The 25,360-nt window shown below is 36.1% G+C and overlaps 1 protein-coding gene across 2 annotated transcripts in view; it reads right to left on the reverse strand.

Moving 5' to 3' along the window:
• Positions 1-1,957: 1,957 nt before the first annotated feature.
• The window catches only part of TIPARP (TCDD-inducible poly(ADP-ribose) polymerase), a 32,870-nt gene continuing 9,467 nt past the window's right edge, over positions 1,958-25,360 (reverse strand). The window contains exons 3-6 of one of the 2 annotated variants that reach the window (XM_012642937.1): positions 14,623-14,791; positions 13,106-13,266; positions 4,707-4,985; positions 1,958-4,034 (exon numbers count right to left, since the gene is read on the reverse strand). In XM_012642937.1, the coding sequence (XP_012498391.1) occupies positions 3,587-4,034; positions 4,707-4,985; positions 13,106-13,266; positions 14,623-14,791 (1,057 nt within the window). In that variant the 3' untranslated portion in view covers positions 1,958-3,586. The remainder of the gene's footprint in view (positions 4,035-4,706; positions 4,986-13,105; positions 13,267-14,622; positions 14,792-25,360) is intronic. The other variant, XM_012642938.1, reaches the window with a different exon arrangement.

Here is a 25,360-nt window from a genome sequence, read left to right on the forward strand (position 1 = left end):
AGACGGGGGTCTTGCTCTTGCTGAGGCTGATCTTGAACTCCTGACCTCAAGCGATCCTCCCACCTCGGCCTCCCAGAGTGCTAGGATTACAGGTGTGAGCCACCATGCCCGCCAAATGGCTTTTAATTTTTAAGTAAATGCTGTAAGTTGTTTGTATAGCATTTTACAAAAAATTTTTGCATTGGGTTTCAAAGTTGAAATATTCTTACTTGTAGTCATTAGAAAACATCTATTTTAAAGATGAGAAAACTTAACCACATTAAAGGTTACGTGATTTGTCCAAGATTACATTTATAAAAGAAAAGCATTATTTTCTTAAAACATACACTGTAATAGCAACAATGTAGGTGGTATGGATTAGATTCTAGAAAAGTGCTATGCAGAATTTCCTGAAATGCATTTTGGCTGTTGGATTCTGATTAAAGAAAACTGGAAATACATTCTAGTCATTTTACTTTCCTTAAATGAAGGAGAAAAAAAATCTGATTTAATTTGACAGTATTGTTGAATGTATTCTTTTTAATTCAGATCTTACATAATAAAAATTTTTCATTAGTCTAGCATTTCAGGCCCTAGTGATTATTTTTAACTAAGTAATTATTCACTAAAATGGGTTTGTAACAAAAGGTACAAAGGATTAGATTCACAATTCCAAGGGACCCAGTATTTGTAAACTTTGCACACATAAAAAAATCCTCCTGGCCAGGTGCGGTGGCTCACGCCTGTAATCCTAGCACTCTGGGAGGCCGAGGCGGGCGGATTGTTTGAGCTCAGGAGTTCGAAACCAGCCTGAGCAAGAGTGAGACCCCGTCTCTACCAAAATTAGAAAGAAATCAATCGGACAACTAAAAATATACAGAAAAAATTAGCCGGGCATGGTGGCGCATGCCTGTACTCCCAGCTACTTGGGAGGCTGAGGCAGAAGGATTGCTTGAGCCCAGGAGTTTGAGGTTGCTGTGAGCTAGGATGACCCCATGGCACTCTAGCCCGCCCAGCCAAAAGAGTGAGACTCTTTCAAAAAAAAAAAAAAAAAAAAAAAAAATCTTCCTGTCTATAGGATTACATGATACTGAAATGTCTCAGGATGTCTATAGACTCTTTTCCTGGAAATCTTAACCATAGTTTAAAAGAGTAAGTTCCAGCTTTCTGAAATGGTGTACATGACAGCTATAGGAAGAAAGCTACTGAATGTCTTTTAGTATCTTTTAAGTAGAGGAAATTATTACAAATTTTAGATTGACTATATGGTTATTGCTTAGTTAAAACAATGTATGATTACAGGGATTTAAAAATCATTACACTAGGGGAAAAGAACTGTTAGAGACGCTTATATATACCAGATAACTTTTAGTTGGCTGAAATCTAAGGTGCTTGATTGCTGACAAGAATTCTACAATTCCTTTTTATATTTCCTTCACACCTGTGACAACCTGCTCATGTTTTTTTCTCTATCTATGTTTGCTAATACAGGTTGAATATCCCTTATTGGATAACAGTTGGGACCAGAAATGTTTCAGATTTTGGACTTTTTCAGATTTTGGAATATTTGCATTATACTTACCAGTTGAGTACCCCTAATTCAAAAACCTGAAATCTGAAATGCTCCAATGAGCATGTCCTTTGAGCATCATGTTGGCACTGAAAAAGTCTCAGATTTTGGAACATTTTGGATTTTCACATTAGGGATACTCAATCTTTATAAAACTTGTCCCTTCCCTCCAAATACTTACCTGCAAAATAAAATATTCACTCTATTCGTGACTTAAAGTTGAATGCTAGATAATGTACTTTCTGTGGATTCCCTGGGTACTGAAGTTTAAGCAGCATGTTCTGGTTAGATCTGTTCATTCATTCGATCATACATTCATCCAACCAACCAGCCACCATTTATAGATTATCTATCATTAACTATGTGTTTAATTCAGTTATCTTAAATGGAACAAAAACAACACAAGTATTTTTTAAAGTATTACCATAACTTTTATTTTTGCTTAGTTTTATTAAAAAAATAAATATGTCATAAAGCTTTCTTTTTCTTTAGGGAGAAAAAAGGAACAAGTTTCATAAAATCAAATAAGCAATGGCATGGTGTCTTCACTTGAAAAGATTGGGAATCACTGGTTTACAAGTTATAATTGAATGAAAGAGCTGCAACAGCCACAGGTGGCCATTTCATGACAATGGCAGCAAAGAACAGGATCAACTAGGGCAAAATAAATAACTGTGTGGAAGCCCTGATAAGTGCTTAGACAGACTGATTCACTGAGACATCAGTATAGATATATCTTGCTTTAAACAACACAGAAGTTCCTGAAAAGTTTTGTGTAAATGAAATAACCACAAACATACCAGGAGAGCTTGATATCTGAAGGAATTCCATAGTGAATTCTTTTGTGAATAACGACTTCACTTTTGTAAATCTAGCTATTTGCTTTGCTTAAGAAGATACCTAGCTGCTACCTCTCTGAACTGAGGCACAGCGTATTCACCTACTGGTACTCCAGCTGGGCCAGTGGCACAATTTCCAAGTTTGTGTTTCTATTAAGTAAGTAGTGTAAGTAAGGTACATTCAGCCAGGGGGAACCCAGCTGCATATGGCAAAGCAGGTATAGGGGTGGGATTGCCATCTACCGTTAATTCCAGCAAGTATTTTTGAGAATCTACTTTGTGCAAAGCATGGTAATAAACTTTATCTCTGGCTATAGATGTTCTTCCTTTCTCTAAAACCATCAGTCATGGGCTAAGTCTGGAACCCCAACAGAAAGTAATATTTCTAAATCCTCAAGTCTGGCTTCAACCAAATTAGCTTCTCAATGCCTTCAAGTTGGTGTGTATGATAATGGAAGAGACGGAGTTTTCCAAAGCTGAAAGTTAACACTAGAATGTAACTATAACTAGTTAGTGAAAAATTTTGCTGGTGACAAAATTTTTTCAAATGGTTCTTTTTTTTTTTTTAAACTTCCTCTAAATAGAACTCTGAATTCTCAGGCAAACTCCATAAAACAGTTAAAGTCATTGAGGTTCTCTGGTTGGGTGATATATTTCAGTCCTGCTGACAGAAATAATTTCTTTCCACCTATCAGAATTTCATGAACTTATACTATACCAAAGCAGTGATGCTTTGGACAGGGAATAGGCATGGTAGTACCAGTTCCAGTCAGTTTTATGAATGTAAATAAATAAATATAATTCTTACTTTGCTCATACCCTCCATTCTATCTGGCCAAACTTCTACCAGGCCCAAGCCATATTTAATTAGTTAGGCTGTTCAGTTTTTTTGTGGCTTTTTTAATGCTTCTAATAACATTGCTGCCCATATGTACAGTGTGAATGAAAAGAGTTTGCAATCCGTTGTCTTTTCCACACTGAGTACACTAACAGTAATTAGTAAATAAAGAATAAATGGTCATTTCAAAACTTGTGTTTTTCTTAAAAAAAATTTACGCTTTCTAGCACTTTAAAAAATGGGTCTGAAAAGTGCCCTATTAATGTCCAATGCTGTTCCCCACCCAGCCCCACCCATTCAAAACCTGCTACAAATGCTGGATTGAGTTCATATCAAATAATTTAGCAGTACCAAGATTTTTCAAATGGAAACAGTGTTACTGACTTCTTCATATTGAATAACAAAATAAGGGTAACTCTGGTCATCATTAAAAATGACAAAAATCTGAGGCTCAAAGAAATTATCCACACAAGAGTCATAGAGGTCACTTGTGACACTGCCAGGATTGACTGGAGGGGGCCTTCTCATGCCATGACTGCCCATTGTGTATCTGCCGGTCAGCACTTTGGCCAGAAACATGAAATGGACTCCCTTGGAGGACTTCTTAGAAAAGTTATGAGAGTAGCTTGCCTTCTTTGCAAAATAACTGCCTTGTCCAAACATTGTAGCATGCTTTCCACAGACTCGAGGGTCAAAGTTGTGCTTGCAGATTCCATCTACCACGTCCTGGGATGTTCCATGAAATAAATGTCTCTCGTTTATTATTCTGTCACGGCCAAACATTTTCCTGTTCATATATTCCTTTTTCCTAATGCAAAGAGTGGGTAAGAAATTCAGAAGAAGGAAACATAGATCAATGTAACAGGCATGATGTAGTCATAAACTTATCTTTATAGTTTCAATGGAGTGGAAATATTAAAGTAGCTATCAAGAGCAAAAGGCCATCAAAGATCATATTAAAAGTTTAAAATCTTTTCCACTGCAAAAAAGCCCTTTTCCTTCTTTTTCTTTCAACCATTTACTTGCTTTCTCTTTCATCTTAAATCTAGTTCTGACGTCTTGTCTTCTTCAGGATCCCTTCCTTGTCTAATTTCTCCAATCTGAGTGTCCCTTAAATTCCGAGTTTCCTCAAATCTGCAGGTATTCCCTTTGTATTACATTAGTTTGTTGACCTGACAGGCAGCATAGTAGAGTGATTGTGAGCAAGGCCTCTGGTGCTAGACTGCCTAAGTTCAAATTCTAGCACCATTATCTTATTAGCTGAATGACCTGTGGCAAGCAAGCAAAGTTTTCTGTGACTGAGTTTCCTCCCTGTAAAATCCTGGAATAATCCTATTCATAGGTCTGAGTATTATATGTAAATTCATATATGGAAAAATAGAAACATATTAAATTCTACGCAAGTGTTTACTACTATGTTCTGCATTTGACATTAGCTACAGTAAGAAAAGCTCTCGAGTTTTTTACACCTCTGACTCACCTTTTGTATTTCTCCCAAAGAAACTGGTTTTGGACTCTCAGTATCTGCAAAATTCTATATTTAAACTCAGGCACAGTCTTATGAAAAAGATTGTAAATAATCCGATAACTTTTGTCCTCTGCGGAAACAGGCACTTGGATGAAGTCCTGAGATGGATGCATATAAATCCAAGTTTCAGGGTAAAAGTTTGCCGAGGTGATCCCATCTGGGCAGATGATTTGTGATGATGAAGTTGCTTCAAGAGGTGAAGGAGCCTGTGCAGGAACCCCACCAAGTGTCCTAAAATGGAGAGGAAGGAACATCAACATAAAACACTCAGAAATAAGTACATCTCACATTATAGTGCTCTATAGAGCAGTGTCTAATATTATAATTCGTATAGCTTAAATGCTTATTTAAAAAATGAAAAATACTATTTAAGAAAAAAAAGTGTTAGAGCAAACAGTCTGTACACAGATAACCTATTATTAGCTTCCTCCTGCCCTCCTTGCTGTGGAGAAAACTCTGGAATGCACTGCTGCAAGGCAAACAAGCAAGAGCCACTTCACAAATATCTGTAGTTTCAAATCCTAGACCCCTCTTTTACCTATGGTAGTTAAAGAAACTTTGTTTCAAGCGAGCAATGATCATTTATACGCTTTCTCTCTTCAATTTTTGCTGATACTAAGGAGAAAAGATGCCATCACTGTATGGCTGTGTGGCGTGGAAGACAAAGTTAGGGCAGCCAGCAAAGAGGGAGCTTATGGGGGGAAAAATTAAAAAGCTTACTTTCATTTCTGTATAAAAACAAACAAAAATCATGGAGCAGGCATTGAAAGTTGACAAATATTTGACATTTACTTCATTTTCCAAGGTCACATATAATAACAAAACCACTGATACTATTCAATTTTTATAAATTTGGGTGTGTTTAAAATGGAGCTAATTATTATAAACTCTAGACACCAGAATGTACATCCTTGAGCCTTTAAATTCAGGTCTGTTATGAAGGATGAATTTAGATAAGCAGCAGCTTTGATAAGTTACTTATTATTCCTGCCTGGTTAAATGCTCACATTTAAATTATATTTCTTGGCCATTTTCAAAATGGAGAAAAAGGGAAGAAGCAGAGAATAGGGAAATCCTGACCTTGAGACCCAGTTTTAATACTGTTACACTCATTGGCACATAGTAGTCGCAAGGAAGTAATAATGATGTCTGCCAAAATGGATTAGGAAACTGAAATTTTCAAAAGAGCTTTGTGTCACATAGGCTGTAACTGTGTGTGAACATGCATCTAATCTCCAAAGAACATATTTTACCATTGCCTTCATCCTAATCATAGCCACCTAATACCATGCACATACTATGGGCTAGGCGTTTTACACACAGTATCACTAATTGTCACAATAACCCTTTAAGATGGCTTGGCTATCCCCACTTTTCCAATAAAGAAACCGAGGTTGAGAGAGATTGAATAATCTGTCCTACCACAGCTAGCAAAGAGTAGAGAGACAGGATTTAAATACAGGCCCATCTAGGTAAGTTTCTAAACTCACACTCTTTCCATTTCCGTATATTTTACAATTTATACTTTTTTTTTAAAACAAGGCTAGAAAGTGACAGATGGCATATCAGGATTCCAAGCCAGGTTTACCTGACTTTCCCTCCTCCTCCTCCTCCAACATCAAAGTCTTTTTACTTTGAAGAGATAGTTTGATAAGAAGCTAAAAAGCTATGGAGGGGCAACTGCTTTCTCTCATCCCACCTCCTTCAAGTGGCTGTGCCTTCAATGTAATGTGCCTCAAAGTCCCTTTGTGAGACACAGAGTCCTGGGTGGGTGGATCCAGGGCTTACTAAATCTCTGAGTTGTTTTTAAGTTCAGGGGCAGATTTGAAGTGGTACTCGTTTCTCCAACCTTCACAACAGAAGGCACAACAGTTCTTGTCCTCTGGAGCATTTTCTCAGAGCCCTGACAGATTCCTTTGGAGCCTCAGTACTGGTACATTTTTCTGGTCCAATGGTACATTTTTCACTGGTACATTTTTCTGAAGAGAGGCCCCACTTCTTTAATCAGATTCTCAAAGGTCTGTAACTCCTTGAAAAGCCATCACTAATTCTGGAGGAATGGCAGGGAAGTGGAGAATATAAGTCTTTTATTTTTTAGCCCTTCCCTCCATCCCTCCTCTGCAAAGAAAAAGGGTTTTCCATTATTATCAGGGATTGAAGTTACTAACAAAGGCTTCTGGGTTGACATTTACTTCATTTCCCAAGATCACATATAATAACAAAACCACTGATACTATTCAATTTTTATAAATGTGGGTGTGTTTAAAATCGAGCCAATTATTATAAACTCTAGACACCAGAATGCACATCCTTGAGCCTTTAAATTCAGGTCTGTTATGAAGGATGAATTTAGATAAGCAGCAGCTTTGATAAGTTACTTATTCCTGCCTGGTTAAATGCTTACATTTAAATTATATTTCTTGGCCATTTTCAAAATGGAGAAAAAGGGAAGAAGCAGAGAATAGGGAAATCCTGATCTTGATACCCAGTTTTAATACTGTTACACTCATTGGCACATAGTGCCAATTCTCCCCAAACACTCAGCCAAAAACAGGCTTTAGACTGCCTCACCCTATACTGAAAACCTGGTACTGACAACAGGTAAAATTCTGCTCCTTTTCTTTCCGACACTACTACTGGCTAAGAACCAGTCCTATAAAATGAAAGTTTCTAATATATTCTCTTTCCTTTTTAGCAGGGGATGGAGGTCTGTTATTTATTCACATGTGTTTGAAGATAAGCCTAGGTTAAGTAAATCTTACCCATTCTAAGATGTTAAATTAGATTATATATATGGTTAGCATCCATTCCCACCCACAGATGCTTACTTTTAACAAGCCAACATTCCAACTGGACTAAAACATAAAAATGCATATACATATCCGTCTGGTGGACTTCAACATTCTATTTGCCACGGGTTAATATTAATGCATATATTCCAAATACAGTTGTGCCTTTATTTTCTGAGAATGCTGAGTTTATATTTAGTTCATGGGTATTCCAATGACATACTGCATGTTTCTTAGTGCTGTACCAGCCTTCTTTAGAGAGGCAAGTTGAGAGGTATCGAGCTAGTTGTTACTCAAAGATCTCTAAAGAATGAATTTTCAGAATCCAAGGTCACTTTTTATCACTCTCCTCCTTCCCTCCCCTTACCATTCTGAAAAATATTTCCTAACCCAACTTCAGTAATGAAACAGAAATTCATTTTATCCTTTTGGGGGAGGAGTCAAAGAAACTGTTAGGCCTTTGCATGGCCATGAGGTGATTGATTACATGTGAAAGATGTCCTTTTAGCTGAAAGAAATGAACCCTCAAACCCCTGAATCTGAGATTTGTTTGCTTATGCAGCCTTAGCTTGAGTATTCTAAGACTAAAGAATAAGCTCCTTGGCTCGGCGTGGTGGTTCACGCCTGTAATCCTAGCATTCTGGGAGGCCGAGGAGGGAGGATTGCTTGTGCTCAGGAGTTCGAGACCAGCCTGAGCAAGAGTGAGACCCCATCTCTACTATAAATAGAAAGAAATTAGCTAAACAACTAAAAACACATATAGAAAAAATTAGCTGGGCATGGTGGCTCATGCCTGTAGCCCCAGCTGCTCAAGAGGCTGAGGCAGGAGAATCGCTTGAGCCCAGGAGTTTGAGGTTGTTGTGAGCTAGGCTGAGCCATGGCACTCTAGCCTGGGCAACAGAGAGAGACTCTGTCTCAAAAAAAAAAAAAAAAAAAAGAATAAGCTCCTTTTTATCAGCTCCGTTAAAAAGCAGAGAAAACCTTTTAAAAACAGCTGAATTTGCAGGAAATTCATGAATTAAGTCATGCTCACCCCCGACCCCCACCCTCAGCATTCCCAATTCTAAGATATTTCTGATTTCCTGAGAATTGTGGCTTCCTTGACACCTATGTTTTTCTTTGACCTTAGCATTTAAATAATACTTAAAAACAAAACAAAACTTACTCCCTGGCTAAGGTCATGGTCTATTGAATCTACCTCTGAAATGTGCTTTTCGAAACCAATCCCCTTCCTCTTTCTTCTCACTAGGCCAGTTTGAGTATCCTTCAGCCCCAGACTCTAGGGTAGATAGGATGGCTGCATTTACCCATTCCACCTGGGTTAACTGGTTTTTTCTCTGCTGTTTTCTCATTTAAGTATTTGCCTAATCTCTTTAATTTGTTGACTTTTTACTTTATACCTCATTACTAGTTCCAAATAGGAAGACTAAAATAGAAAATTTTAAAAACAAAAAGGGGCCGGGTACGGTGGCTCACACCTGTAATCCCAGCACTGTGGGAAGCCAAGGTAGGAGGATCGCTTGAAGCCAGGAGTTTCGAGACCAGCCTGGGCAACACAGCGAGACCCCATCTCTGCAAAAATAAATAAATAAAAATTTTAAAAAAGGAAAAACAGAAAAAGAGAAATTAGAGTATTTTTGTTCTCTTATAAGTCTATATTATAAACATAGGCAAACCTTGTAGATATTACGGGTTCAATACCAGACCACTGCAATAAAGCAAATATCTCAATAAAGCAAGTCACGCAAATTTTTTGATTTCCCAGTGCACATAAAAGCTGTTTACACTACACAATAAAGTTGTAATAGCATTATGTCTAAAAAGCTTGTATTCATACCTTAATTAAAAAATACTTTATTGCTAAAAAATGCTAATGATCATCTGAGCCTTCATCAAGTCGTAATTTTTTTGCTGGAAGACGGTCTTGCCTGTGTGTTGCTGATGGCTGCTGACTGATCAGGGTAGTGGTTGCTGAAGGTTGGGGTTGCTGTGGCAATTTCTTAAAATAAGATAACAATGAAGTTTGCCACTTCAATTGACTGTTTCACAAAAGATTTCTCTGTAGCGTGCGATGCTGTTTGATAGCATTTTACCCACAATAGAACTTCTTTCAAAATTGGAGTCAATCCTCTCAAACCCTGCCGCTGCTTTATCAATTAAGTTTATATAATATTCTAAACCCTTTGTTGTCATTTCAACAATGTTCATAGCATATTTACCAGCAATAGATTCCATCTCAAGAAACTACTTCCTTGGCTCATCCATAAGAAGCAACTCCTAATCTGTTCAAGTTTTATCATGAGATTGCAACAATTCAGTCACATCTTCAGGCTCCACATCTAATTCTAGCTGTCTCAGTACTTCTACCATATCTGCAGTTACTTCTCAACTCAAGTCTTAAATCCCTCAAAGTCATCCAGGAGAGCTGGAATCAGCTTTTTCTAAACTCCTGTTAATGTTGGTATTCTGACCTTCTCCCATGAATCACAAATGTTCTTAATGGCATGCAGAATGATGAATCCTTCCCTGAAGATTTTCAGTTCACTTTGCCCAGATTCATCAGAGGAATAACTATGGCAATATAGCCTTACGAAATATATTGTTTAAATAATAATACCTGAAAATCAAAATTACTCCTTGATCCATGAGCAGCAGAATGAATGTTTTGTTAGCAGGCATGAAAACAACCTTGATCTCCTTGTATATTTGTATCAGAGTTCCTCGGTAACCAGGTGCATTGTCAATGAGCAGTAATATTTTGACAGGAATTTTTCTGAGCAGTAGGTCTCAACAGTAGGCTTAAAATATTCAGTAAACCACGCTGTAAACAGATCTGCTGTCATCCAGGCTTTGCCGTTCCATTTCTTAGAATATAGGCAGAGCAGATTTAGCATTATTTAAGGATCCTAGAATTTTTCTAATGATAAATGAGCATTGAATGAGCATTCAACTTAAAAGTCATCAGCTACATTAGTCCCTAACAAAGAGTATCAGCCGGTCCTTTGAAGCCAGGTATTGACTTCCCTCTAGCTACGAAAGTCCTAGATGGCATCCACTTCCAATAGAAGGCTGTTTCAAGTGCACTGAAAATCTGTTTTTTAGTATAGCCACCTTCATGAATTATCTTAGCTAGATCTTCTGGATAACTTGCTGCAGCTTGCATCCGCTGCTTCACCTTGTACTTTTCCATTATGGAGATGGCGTCTTTCCTTAAATTTCATGAAGCAATCTCTGCTAGCTTCAAACTTTCCTTCTGCAGCTTCCACACCTCTCTCAGCTTTCATAGTATTGAAGAGAGTTAGGGCCTTGTTCTGGATTAGGCTTTGGTTTAAGGCAATATTATGGCTGGTTTGACCTTCCATCCAGACCACTCAAACTGTCTCTATATCAATAATAAGGCTGTTTTACTTTCTTATTATTTGTGTTCACTGGAGGAGTACTTTTAATTTTCTTGAAGAACTTTTCCTTTGCATTCACAACTTGGCTAAGTGTTTGGCACAAGAGATCTATCTTTAGGTCCAGCTCAACTTTCAACATGTCTTCCTTACTAAGCTTTATCATTTCTAGCTTTTTGATTTAAAATGAGAGATGCGTGACTCTTCCTTTCATGTAAACACTTTGAGGCTATTGCAGGGATATTAATTGGCCTAATTTCAATAGTGTTGTGTCTTAGGGAACAGGGAGGCCCAAAGAGAGGGACAAGACAGGGAAATGGCCAGCTAAGCAGTCAGAACACATACGACGCTTACTAAATTTGCCATCTTATACAGGCATGGTTCATCACACCCCAAAACAATTACAATAGTAACAAAGATCACTGATCATAGATCACCACAGCAGACATAATGAAAAAGTTTGAAATATTGTGAAAATTATCAAAATGTGACACAGAGACATCAGTAAACACATGTTGTTGGAAAAATGGTGCTGACAGACTTGTTCAAAGTAGGGTTGCCACAAACCTTCAAATTTGAAAAAAAAAGAAAAAAAGAAAAAAAACCACAGTATCTGTCAACTGCAATAAAGCAAAGCACAATAAAATGAGGCATGCCTGGGTAGTAAGGCATTAATTCCACTACTGTTTATATTTATAGTTCCTACTTTTAGAAAACAAATCTAAGTTTAAAAAGGAAAAAAAGAAGAGAGCATATTCCATACTTGTCTTAGGATTGAAACCAACTTATTTTCACCATTCATTAAAACTTTTTCGACAATGTAGCACTCAAATGAGCATTTTTACCCTCACACAGAAGCGACATCTTGCTTGATTGACTCAGCATGCCAAGCTGCTGGTCTCACTAATGAGTTCCACTGTCTCACCAGGAGGAAAATATATTCCTAACTACTGGATGCTAACACTATCTCCAGCTGGGCTAGTGAAATCACAGTAATGGTATTTTTATTAGTTCTAATTTAAAAAAAAAACCTTAGAAGGTAAAATTTTTTTACACTAACACTTGGACTTGGAAGAAAATATACACTTAACCCAGGCCAATATATATTTCTAAAATTAGCCTTACTACAAATTTCTTTTGGATATCAATCATTTCAGAGACTTTTATTTGTATTTTGTTTTTAATGTTCCCCTTGCAATTCCAGAATTAGAATCATGAAGATTTGTTATAATGACTTGGGAAAACATGGGATTAGGCTGAAAATAAAAACAGAAGAAAGATAAAAACAGTAGGAAAATATTATAAAAACAGTATTTTCACCTCAAAGCAGAAGATACCACTATGTTAGACCTCCCAAGTTCATTAAACCAAGTAAACCTAGTATTTTCAATATTAGGCTCTAAAAATGGGATATCTGACTAGAGTATATAGTAATTTCCCCCTAAAATACTAACTTTAATGGTAATGTGCCCCACCTTTTAGTATCTATAAAGATGTGCCAGTGGTTATCTGGAGAGGGAAGGAAGAAATGGTTCTTGGGACAATGGAAGAGCTCACCTACAATGCAGAAGGGTGAGTTCAGTCTTAATCTTTTATTAAGAAACTGTATTCCTAGTAAGTATGACAAGTAATTTTTAGTGAATATCACAAGATGATGTGCCTTACTTAGCAAATGAGAATATAAAGTATTTGAAAAGGTGAATTTTTCCCATTCACATTCACTCAAGGAAAAAGAATGAAGAACACTACCTTGTATAACTTTTCTTCACTTGCCCTGGGAGTTTACCTGGGCTGGGAAGTAGTCCCATAATCAGAGTGGTCTCCTTTTGAAGTCCATCTCATGGAAAGGGAAAAACTATTATATTTTCCATAAAGGAGGCAAATACAAACTCTGTGCCTCATTCCAGACACAATTACTTTTAGCTGTGGAAAAATGTTAACTCTGCTTTTCAGTTCAAAAAATCCAAGAAGATACTCACTCTTTTAGTGTTAATTGTAGCTTATTTGAACTCATTTGTTGAAGAGTTAAATCCAAAGAATAAGTCAGAATTTCACATTCTAGAGGTAATAACCAAGACAGCCTCTTAATTTAAAATCTTCTCTCTGGTATTCAGTAGTGCATTTATATAAAAAAGAGGAAAGAAGAGACTTTCCATTGGACACTTACTGTAAATAGGGAAGCAGTATAAAACAGGAGTGGAAAAGGGGTCTCCTTTTTATTTCTCTCCTGAATAATGAATTGTGGAGGATGTAGTGGTTATTCCACATCATAAATCGAACCTCTTTCAGACCTCGAGAGTTGGCTTCTTCAATCAATCGAATGACAGACTATGGAGCAGAAAACAGAGAAAGTTTTTTTAAAAAAGCAAGTTAATAATAATCACTATGAAATATGAAAATGTAAAGGCAAAAATAGTTAATCTGTTAACATCAGAGGAATTTCAATAAAGTACAGTGAGTCAAATTAACTCCTTTTATGTGTTAAATTATTTTCCCTTCTAAAGATGGAGACGTAAGAAGCTCCCTGTTCAGAAGAACATGGATTTCAACTTTATAAAATATGTGAAGCCCAGGGAATTACTCTATTCTATTTTGAGCCTTAATGTTGTCCTAGAGATTTTGGGGGGGGGCAGTTATATTTCTTAAGGGAATTTTCAGAAGAGGAATTAAAGATGGTGGTGTATAAAGTGCAAATAAACCAGTTAGGTTCCAAACCCAAGAAACTTCTCAGAGGAAAAACACAGAACAGTCCAAGTATCCTGCGAATACATTTTGGACAGCCTCTTATTTTCTTTGAAAGGTAGATACTAGTGATTACTTGAAAGAGAGCAAGAAATTTTAGTTTAATATTGTATTTTACAGCAATTAACATACTAGGTTGTCTTCTTTTGCTACTGTCTTAAATCAAAGTAAGGTACATAAGTTAGTTCTCCCTTTTTTAAAGGCTAGAAATGAATTTAATCAAACTGAAGCAATCTAATCTCTTTGGAATGTGAAATTAATCTCTAAAGTCCATTTTCGGGGTGTTTAAACTTGACTCAGGATTGTCATTCAGAGGCAAAGTAAACCATCATCATTTTAAAAATCTTGCTTTGTGACTGATGAGCTATTCTTGCTATCTCAGGCTAAGGATACAAGAGCACATATGACAAAATTTTAAATAACTGATTTGTCTGATCACAGCTCAATAAACATTTTCAGGTACTCCTTCCCAGGCCCTGAGAGTGATTGTTTTCACCAGGCTTCTGAAATGCTAAGAGTAACACATGAGCCCAATCTCCATAAGCCCAGGAGACAGATAAAAACCCAAAGTTATACCAGTTCTCATCTCATTAAAATTATTCCAAAGGTGGCAACAGGTTTAAGTATTTCATCTCTATAAGGTAAGATTCTGGGGAAAGCATTTTATTTCTCTGATAACACTGGTATTTTATTTATGGATTTCAAATTAATAAAAAAAAATAAATTTTCAGAAAAATAAAGAGAAAAATTTTACTTGTATAAACAAGATTCAATTTTCTATTCATAAGCTCTTTGATCATATTAGTAGTTCTGCCTAGTCATTGTTGGAAAAGTAGAACAAAAGAACAGAGAAAAAAATTTTAAATATACTTTTTCAAAAAAGAAAAAGTATATTTGAAAAGTTTACTTGCCAAATGAAAAAAAAAAAAAACCCGTAAATACCTCAGGATACTCTCTCCATCCAAAGTGGTCCCTACAGAAGAATTTCCAGACTGTGTGGTAAATAGAGTTGACATTGCTAGAGGGTGGTGTGGACAGCCTTCGTAGTTGGTCAAATTCAGTTGTTTCATACACGTTCATGGCATTCAAATCTGCCCAAAATTCTTGTCCTCTGAAAAGACCCCCCAAAAAACCCTGTTAATATATTTACAAAATAAAAATATCTAAACATCTCATCAGACATTAAAAATGTCTAGTATAGCTTGTTGTAGAAAACTTGCTTTACTTGGAGTACAGGATATTACTGGTTATTTCCACAGCATCCATTCCCTATGTGCCCTTTCTTACCAAGACCAAAATTTCCAGGCCATTGTGTTATGGTAGGATTGATTTAACCCCATATATAAACCCAGTTAACATAATCTCAAACTCCATTCCACAGTGAGATAAAGACACACTCTGGTCTCAGCCAACTAAGGAGTCAGTTTTAGAATGAAGCTGATACAGAAACCAGACAGAGAAACCAAAGAAAAGTTCTCTTGAAGCTTGCCCCTTTTTCAGAGCCATCAGTTTACCTGGGCCAATACAGGAATACACAGTATTGCCTGATAAAAGACAGGAAAAAAGAAAAGAAAGGAAAAATAAAATGACCTCAAGACAATGCCCGTACTAATCCACCCCAAATCAATAGTCTTTTATCCTGTGGGTGAAAAAATGTTGGCAAAACATGAAGACAAAAATAGTTTGGATTATTATGAGTTTTACCTATGAGAATATTTTTGTCATTTTGTTACCTGGTCTTTTGTTGGTGAAACAGCATTTTACAAACATCTCCATACTGTTGGGGGCGGGGTGGGGAAGAATCCCACTATATGAATCAGACTAATTTGTCATCCAATTAAAACATTTATGTTTCCTTTTCAACAGAACTTCATCTAGTGTTTGAAACATATAAACTATTATTTTAAGTAACTGGTATAATGTTCATTGTACTTTTCTCTTTTCTGTCTTATGTTTGAAAATTTCCCTAAGAAAATATAAAAAATTAAATATATCATAAAATAATATCATATATGTTGCAGAGTAACTAGGTTCCTGAATATATTCCTCAATACTTCCCACCTTTTCTATCACAGTGGATTTCTAAATGGATGTTTGCAACACATGGGATACTCCATATCCAGTGGCATTCAGAAAGACTGGTACATGTGAAATCCAGAGACTGGGACAGATTTTCCCAATAACTAATTTCCTTACTGTAAATTAGGATTTTGAAAAGAGTATTCGTTTTGCTCTATGGGTTTTGTTGGTTAGTGCAACATTTTCCAAACTCTGCTCTTGGAACACTTGTTTCAAGAACTGTTAATAAATAAGTATTCTGTGCACAAAGGATTTTGTAGTCAAATGTTTGAAAAATTGGTCATACGAAGTTAAACAACTTATTACTATAGCCTTTCTGCTGTCCCTTTAATATACTAAGGTAGATACTGAAGTACCTTGGTGAGGGCTTAATATCCTTCAAAACCTATGACAGCGCTCTCCCTTTCCCCCCATGAATGCCAAGTAACACCTCTCAATACGCCTCTGGCAAATGTCAGGGAAGAAAAAAATCTACTTCTCAGCCTCCATCCTGATGTTTGCCAATTTGTGAATCAGGTTCTACTTTTCGAAAAAAAAACTCAAGTTATATACTCAATTGCTGGTGCTAAGAAGCATATAACTTGTAAAAAGCAGTGTGTTCTCTTAAAATTTCCAAAAGATCCTTCCCCCAAATCCAAATTTCTTGCTTAGAAAGAATACTAACTAGTAGTAGGATGTGGTCTTAAAAATAACATAATTTTAATTAGGCATGAAATGGGAATAAGACAACAAGACATAGTTTAAAATCACATTTGGTTACTGTTTTGTTTAAAAATGATTTATGGTAAATAGAAATATTGAATTCAAGAGGAAAAATGTTTCTGGGTAATCCTTGAAAAAAAACACCAGAAAATCATAACTCCTATGCCTAAGTTAAACTTCGTATCAAGTTGCTTTAAAGAATTTTCACTTAACTTTAAGAGATTCTGATGCTATGATTGGGAAGAGAGATATAAACCTAGACTATTTCAAGTTTCTAAATGTATTTTTCCCCCTTTAAGCTTATCTCCCAACAACTGTTCCCAATTTTGAGTTAACGAATCCTCAGTATTTCCTTTAAGGAGTTCTTAGAACAGCAGTCATTATGTTAACATGCATTATAATATAAGCAGCTAATGCTTTTGTTTAAGTGTCAGATTTTATTCTGGACATCACTCTGGCAATTTCTGTTTAAGCCTTATTACTGAGACTTTATAGATAATGATTTGCATGAGAAAGACATCTAAAACTGTAGTTCAGCTTTTGCTACATTCTCTGTGCATTTCAGTCCTTGGGGCATTATGAAATTTCTATGACAAATTCTAATTTACTACAATCAACTGTTCTTTGGATTGATGTATCAAAGTACTGTTTTAGCTCTATTTGATTTTCAATATGCTTTTCTAGACTTGACAGAGACAAAATAACAAATTTCAAAAACATTAAATTATCTTTTTATAAGATTAATTTTACCACCTGCTCTCCCTTAAACAGGGAATGCTTTAAAAATCCAAAGCCAAGAGTTTTTTTTCCTCTACAATCTGCATCAGTATGAATGTGTGCAAAACGGATGCCAAATGTTCAACATCCACCACTCTTCTTTATCAAACCATTGTTTCCTATTATCAGAAAGCAGTTATGAGTCATCTGTGTGTGGTAATGGTGATGGTGGGCTGTATTAGGCAATACACAAAGAATTAAACAGATGTAGTCCCTGTCTTCCAGGGGCTTCAAGAGAGGAATAACTAACAAAATGTAGAACCAAAGAAGCAGGGCATCTGCCTATCTAAATTCATCGGTGGCAAGTACATTCAGGAAATAAGAGGACAAAGAATAGACATGCAGCATTATGGAAGAGGTAGCGGTTACTGGCATCCAGGATTACATAAAGGTCGGGAAAAAAGGTTTTATTTTATCAAGCCAAGATAGCTTTCTGTAAGAGAAAGAATTTTAGGATTTTAAATAATAGGAAATATGAGTAAAGAGTGTATGTAAGAAAAAGGAAAAAGAGGTCTCCAACACTTCATTTCTACAAGAAGGGTGGAGACAGAAGGCGGTACAAGTAGTTGGAAAAGGAGACCTTCAAAACAGGGGTATATGAGAGATGAGGAAATGTGAACCAGGGGCTAACAGGCAATGTGAGAGATGTCAGGCCATGAGCTAAGGATGTAAATCAGGGTCTCAGAGCCTTAAGGTAGTATAGGGTGGGAATTTAGAGTATTAAGCAGATGAGGATAAAGAGTCAAAGTAGTAAATACTAGATGTGTGAAAACTGAGCAAGAGAGACAGTGCTAGAGACTTGGGACTTTGGGGGAGGGAGGAGTATCTTTGTAAAAGTAGAGTACTATAATCCTTGTGGATCAGAACCCTGTATGGCCTAAGGGCATCTCTACTGAGGGATGGCCAGAAAGAAGTATGAGAGATAGCCACTGTGTTTCAGGATTTATATTTTGCTAAACGTATCAAGTGGCTAGATCCGTCAGTATTGTCTTATCAAAGATATAACCTTATACCTTATCATGAGCCAGAAAAATAAAAAACTTCTGAACAAGTTGCTGACTTTTGCTATAAAAGAAAGAATGAACTATAACTGCTGAAATATTAACAATTCTGCTTCACATTTTGCCAACAGACACAACACCACACATACCAATATAAGAATCCAGATATAAAACTAATTTAAAATTCTGAAAAGGACACCCAATCTCATAATTTAGATGCTTTATAACAATGGTTCTCTTCTTAACAAGTATCTATACATACTAATTAAGGCAACATTTTCTGACACATATTAGCAATGCATAGAGCACCAACACCCACACTAAGTCAGAAAATATGCCCTACACATAATTTCCTCTATATTATAAACTTACTATTATCTTAGTACATTTCAGGTACTAAAAAGAAAGTAAAAAAGAACTACGGCATGAGCAATAAACAGATCTGGAATGAAAATAAAAACTAATATAGAAACAGATGCTAAATGAAATAGAAATTAGTAAGAACATGATTTCTTTCTCAGATAAAGAGCTTTTCAGTTTATGTATTTGGGAGCTTAGTAAAGAGCACAACCATTTTAGGCAATTTCTCTACTATAAAAGGTTAGAAACCAAGAAGGAAATGTGACAAAAAAAAGAAGAAGTAATCTTAAGTAGGCACATTGATTAGGTATTGGGTTCTGCTTTGGGGATAAGAACATGAAAAAGACAAAATGCCACAGAGAACCAATCTATTGGGGACAGTAAACCTTGTGGCAGTTTGAAATGTGGCACACAGGTGGTGTGGGAACAACTCAGAAGCAGATGGCCTACCTCTGCTGGGAAAGGTGTCAGGAAAAGTGGTCAAGGGAGGTGTCCCAGAGTGGATGAAATGTGAGCCAAGTCCAGTCAGCCACCAGGTAGACAACGGGAGGCAAGACACCACATGCAGACTGACTGCATGTGTAGAAGCTAAACAAGCAAGGCATGAGGAGAGTGTGCAAGAAGCACATGTGCTTTATGTGGGAAGTCAGGGTGTATATGTCTATGAGAGATGATAAGGGATAAGACTGGACTGGATAGGCTGGCTAGGGCCAGATAATGAAGTGCTTTGTATGCTGGGTTAAGAGGTTAGGACTTGACTCTGCAGCAGGGCAATAGGAATCATCATCAGTGGATTTTCAACAAGGTCCAGACTTGCCTCTATAAAGGACACTTCAATAGTATTTGTACAGTATAGAAGAACAATTTACTTATTTATTTTGGGCAGAGGAAGGTGGGGAAAGGTGGGGGAGAGGTAGAGACAAGCATTCATTTGCTAAATATTTATTAGCATATTTATCAATATTTATTATTCTATGATTAACCATCTACAGCTAATAGAACTGCACAAGACAAATGATGACAGAGACTAAGGAAGCAAAGTAGGGATGATTTGAGAGGTATTTAAGAGTTAGAATTTAATTGCATGAAGGATGATTATGTGTGGATCAGAAGAAAGTAGCAAGAGTCCAGGATATGTCCCATGTTTTTGATCTGAGTGATTGGATTATGGTGCCATTAAAGAGACAGAAATTATAAGAGGTGGAACATCTTTAAGTGGGAAGAGGATGTAAATAAAATAGAAACTCAGACTTTAGCAAAGTCAATTCAAGTTTTCTGAACCCTACTCTGTACAGTTTTAACCAGATCAGATATACTTTGGAACCTTGGCTTCCTGCCTCTAAGAGTTAACTGGTTTCTGCAAGGATAAACCTGTGACCTCAAAACTAATTAACACCAACCCTAATTGGTGAGACAAACTACACAAAATTAGTAGGCTCTCTTATTTTATTATTATGATGTAAAGTGAAAATAACTCCCAAAGTGATGATCGTAATGACAGAAAGATAAAGATTAAATGCATTTGGGAGAGTAATTAGGCTCTTCTGCTACTGGCTTGATACAGGCATGACAGATGGGATATGTTTGCTGCTGCTAAAGAAATTTCACAGGCGCACAAAATATAGCTGGCTTTTGATACCTGGCTTTGATGTTTCCAGGAACTCATTTAACAATGCTGAATATCTGGTAGCTTATATCCCTTCAAATACGTTACAAGGTGATGAGAATCAAAGCCATGGCATACACAACACCAACATTATTTTGTGAAAGTAGTGTAGTTATTAAACTTCAGAGAACTATATACTAGTAACTTTCTGCTTTAGCAGCACAGTAACTGTCATTTATTCTGTTCCTGATTAAGATTTGTGCTAACACTGCCTCAAATAAATAGCACAGAATTGTTGGGGCAGGCAACAAAACTTATCTATAAATACTTACAATCAAAGCAACATCTTTTAATATTCACCGGAAGTTAAAATGCTATACTTAATTTCTAGACTATGACATCAGTCATGGTAACAACTGATTTTTCACTTTGTATCCAGAAGTAGCTATAGACACAGATAAACCCACAAATCAAAATTGAGAGTTTACATTATTATGCATATGGCGCTCAGTAGTTATGCACACACTAAGAACTAAATGTTGACACTAAATTAAATCTGCCCACCTCTAAAGAGATACTGACCTAATCAAGGCAGGATTACTGAGGCTTAGATCACTCTGTAAAACTATCAATATAAAACTTGGATCATGGACTTATCTAATGGTTCCAAATACTTCAAAAGAGTTTTGGGTAGGTAAAAATGTTCCCCATTTTAAGACACAATGCATTTCTTGGGATCAACTCTTTCAAAAGTGATCATCAGGCAAAATTCTATGTGTTCCTCTTTTGGTCTCTCCTAAAACATCTTGGAAAAAGATGAATTTCTGAGAAGGCAGCAAGTTAGTCAGAGGGATGCTGCTGGAATCATGTTTATCTGTGTGCCAAACCCCATGTCTGATTTACAAATTATCAGACATCTAATCTGTGGTCTTAAAGTCATTCTATAACTGAACATGGTGAAATGACAAAGAGAGTAAGAGATTGGAGAGGAAAGGGTGGCAGGTAAGTTGTCTAAATGAAAAGATACCATTTTTAAGCTTTTTTAATTGTATATTCTCCAAAAGTTTGTGGGGAACTAAACAAACCCGTACCACAGCTTATTCTCAAAAAGCTTTGATACTAAGACATAGCCATTTGAATACATCTACATGTTTGCTAAACCCCTAAAAAATAATACCACACGTTGAAGTTCTCTGCCCCAATGCAACCACTAAAAGCAAATTATAATATTCACTTAAGGAAAAGAATCTACTAAAATACTGTTATGCTGACATTTTTTGTTTTTTATTATACACTACAGATCAAAGCAAAAAAACACAATAAAACTTCCTAGTAAGATATGGATAAGTCTAAAATCTTTCATAAATAAAAACTATACTTATGAGACCAGAAGATCTCACTGTTATCTATTTATGGAGGCATGGGGTTACATTTTGCACCCTGAAGGTACCAAAAATGTCACACTGCCTTAACTTTGATCCAAGTTCAGTCACATGTCCTGAGACTCGCAGAAGGTAACTATAAGTGAGACCTACTTCTCAATCATGGCCTGATATGGAATTGAAACTCAATTTTTATGAGAACAGCCGAGATAGAAAGCACAGACTAGTTTTTAAAAATTGTGTAGCATACCTTATATACTGCCTTAAATTATGCAATTACTGATTTTTATGAAGACAAGTAAATATCCCCTCTGCTGAGTGAGATATTTTTAAAACTAGGGTTTCTATCTTACCTCAAAGTAGACAATAAAAAATGTCTGCCATGTAGTCAAGGCACAAATACTGGTTAATTCAATTTTTTGGATACAAACTTGGCAGCTTTTAAAGAGGGATAAAATAAATTTGTTTATAAAACTTTTCTACATAAAGTCAATACATATATGTAAATCCTAAAATTACTTAAAAATAAGTTGCTTTCAAACAACCTCAAACAATTCAGGACTCATTTATACATAAATGAAATATTAATTATAAATAATTATCATAAAAATACTCTCTAATAATCCCTAGTAAGATATAATCTATTAGCTTCACTGCTGTTTTGACTTTTAAATTACAAATGACTCCCTTAAAAAGGTTTTTATTCAGCATTTTCTTTTATTTAGCCTTGGCTTTTCCCTCAATTAGTCCAGATGAACTAACTAATCAATAAAAGAATTAGAAATATACTCATTGGTGGCTTATGATGTATTTGGTGCTAAGAATCCAGAAATGAGTAAGCAGCTTTCAAGCAGACTAGAGATTTGAATGCATACTAACTACACAGAGAATTCATCAACCTGATAGTTCTTTAAACAAATTTCTGGAAAAAAGATTTTCTACAAAAAAGATATTAAAAGTTTTTTATTGTCTAAATTTTGTAAACTATGATCACAAAATCTATCAACAGTCTTAAAATCAGTAACTTTTTCTGGGGGAGATGGATTCTACAAAGCCAAGTTTCTCTGATAGATTAAATTTTATCAATTAGTTAAGACAGTCTAAATTATTTTTTAGTAACAAATTAATTATAGAACACTTTACACAATGTTTCTGATATCTGGCAGCACTGGGATAATCCAAATGTCAGAAAGCAAGCAAGCAAATTTCCTTCTGTTTCACATACTCTACCCAGATTCAAGGATGTCTTTCTTTCATTAGGATGAGTAATTAGACCCTGGAAGGCAAACCTAGTATTTCTCCTGTGCTTATTTTTTACTCTCTAAATGCCTGGAAATGAAAGAGCTAAGCCAGGTGACAGTCAGAAACCAAAGACCAACCACAGCAGGAAATTATTTAGAGTATTTTGTGCAGTTTGCCCTCTCTACGCCCTGATCAGCTGCAGGAACTGTGAAGATCACAGGGTGTAGCCAAGATTCTGAAAGCAAATGCACTACTGAAAGCAAAGTTCACCCTTCGGCCCCAACTCATGCCATTCTTCACTGACTATTCAGTGCTGGTAAATATTTAGACCAAAGAAGGTCCCCCAAACTCTATGGCTATACATCAAGTGAGAAGGGAGAGTTGAAGAAACCATTAATTAATCCAAAAAGAAAAAAGCTAATGTACTAGAAATTCCTGTAAGTGTAGCCTAAATTAAACATTTTCCAATCATTACAAGAAGTGCTATGTTTCAACATAAGACTATTCACAAATCCTCCCTTATGCTCAGAAGCAACAGAACCAAAATAGGACTTCCATTTGCATAAAGAATACAAATTTACTGAATTCTTTCTCAGACAACTTAGTCATGGGAGATTCTAATACATTCCTTACACAATTTTTTGTGGTACATATACCACTGGTTTCTGTAGAACGTGAAAGCGAACACTCACTCTAGCATTCTCACTCTTGCAAGTGCTTATTCTTTTATTGTGATGACCAAGCAAAGGTTCTTTACTGGTCAAGTGGTTGTTACCAGTAAGTAAACACCACAGACAAAGATCAAGGAGACAGACACATACTGTTGTGTGGAAACCGCAAATAGGAACGCTTAGTTAACCCTCTTTTAATGCTTGCCGTAGCAACAGTAACTGGGTAGGTCAGCGAGGAAAATTGGAAGTTTAATACATGACAGTTAAAAGTTTATTAATATCAACCTGTAAAATTTGAGTTCCTGATCAGAATTGGTTATATTTACCTCAAGTCTACAATACTATTTTTGCACAGATTGAATATAAATCTTTACAAGACACCAAGTTGAATAAGTGGAATTTACATAAAGTCCTTAATTTTCAAAAATTTCAAAATGTATTTCAGAACCTACCACTTGTAATTTCAAATTCCTCGATTAACAAGAAATTATCTACATTAAAAATTTGAGGCCGGGCGCGGTGGCTCACGCCTGTAATCCTAGCACTCTGGGAGGCCGAGGCGAGCGGACTGTTTGAGCTCAGGAGTTCGAAACCAGCCTGGGCAAGAGCGAGACCCCGTCTCTACTAAAAATAGAAAGAAATTAATCGGACAACTAAAAATATATAGAAAAAATTAGCCAGGCATGGTGGTGCATGCCTGTAGTCCCAGCTACTCGGGAGGCTGAGGCAGGAGGATCGCTTTAGCCCAGGAGTTTGAGGTTGCTGTGAGCTAGGCTAACACCATGGCACTCACTCTAGCCAGGGCAACACAGTGAGACTCTATCTCAAAAACAAACAAAAAAAAAATTTGAGGCTTTCAGTTCATGTGTCAGACTGGGCTAGATTAGGTTTAACACTTGCAGGGAGAAATTTTAAATAGGGGTGAGTTTGTGTGCAGTGTAATTCCTGGTCACTAGAAAGCACAGCCATGAATAATCCATAAATATAAAAATAAGCAATACTCAGTTTTGGTGAAAAAATTCCTTCACATCTAAAATATGGCTTGTTTGCTCCTAGAAATGGTGAACTTCAAAAGTATTTTATTTTTTTGTACAGTTTGTGGTTATGGTACTACAAAGTAGAGCTCAACCCAAGATCTCAGGCTAGTTCATAACAATTTTAAACTCAGAATGAAACAAAATGGCTCAACCTTCAGCACTGTGGTGTCTTTCAAAGAAACAAAATCATTCACATTCACATTATCTTAAGACTCCCAGACTTACAAAAGAGAAATTCTACTACTTTTACAAAGTTTCTTTCACTTAGTGTTCAATTTGAATCAGCCTTACAGAAAGTTGTGCCAGAATCATCATCTTGCAATTCAAAACATATTTGTTTTTTCCTTTGCAAAAATGATATACACATGTAGTTAGGTTTCCTTCCACAAAAAGGTAACCACAACTCACAAATAGGAGAATAGTAATTATTAAAGGTTGCTGACCTAGGTTAAGAGGACCTGAGGTCCTCATTTAAATGCAATCCAGAATCATCATCAAATCGGGGGATAAGAAATTAAAAAGGCCATAGCAAAACAGTCATAATCTCAAAAGGCTGGATTTTAGTAGCATTTCTTGAGTAGTCAGTCAATGCTTGAATGGTCTACATACTGCGTTATCTTTTAGAAAATAGCCCCAAAACCCAGAATAAAACTGAGAATCACTGACCATATTAAAAATACACAGAAGAATTTATGAAATTTACCTTCGCTTTACGGAAGACTGTAAAACTAGAATCTAAAAATTCTAGTGCAAAAATAGGAAATAGATTTACAGGGACACAGCAGAGTTATCCTGTCAAAAGCAGCATTTTTTTGCATGCCCA

The sequence above is a fragment of the Propithecus coquereli genome, unplaced genomic scaffold (assembly GCF_000956105.1).
Source record: "Propithecus coquereli isolate 6110/MARCELLA unplaced genomic scaffold, Pcoq_1.0 Scaffold19, whole genome shotgun sequence".
In the NCBI taxonomy this organism is placed as follows: Eukaryota; Metazoa; Chordata; class Mammalia; order Primates; family Indriidae; genus Propithecus; species Propithecus coquereli.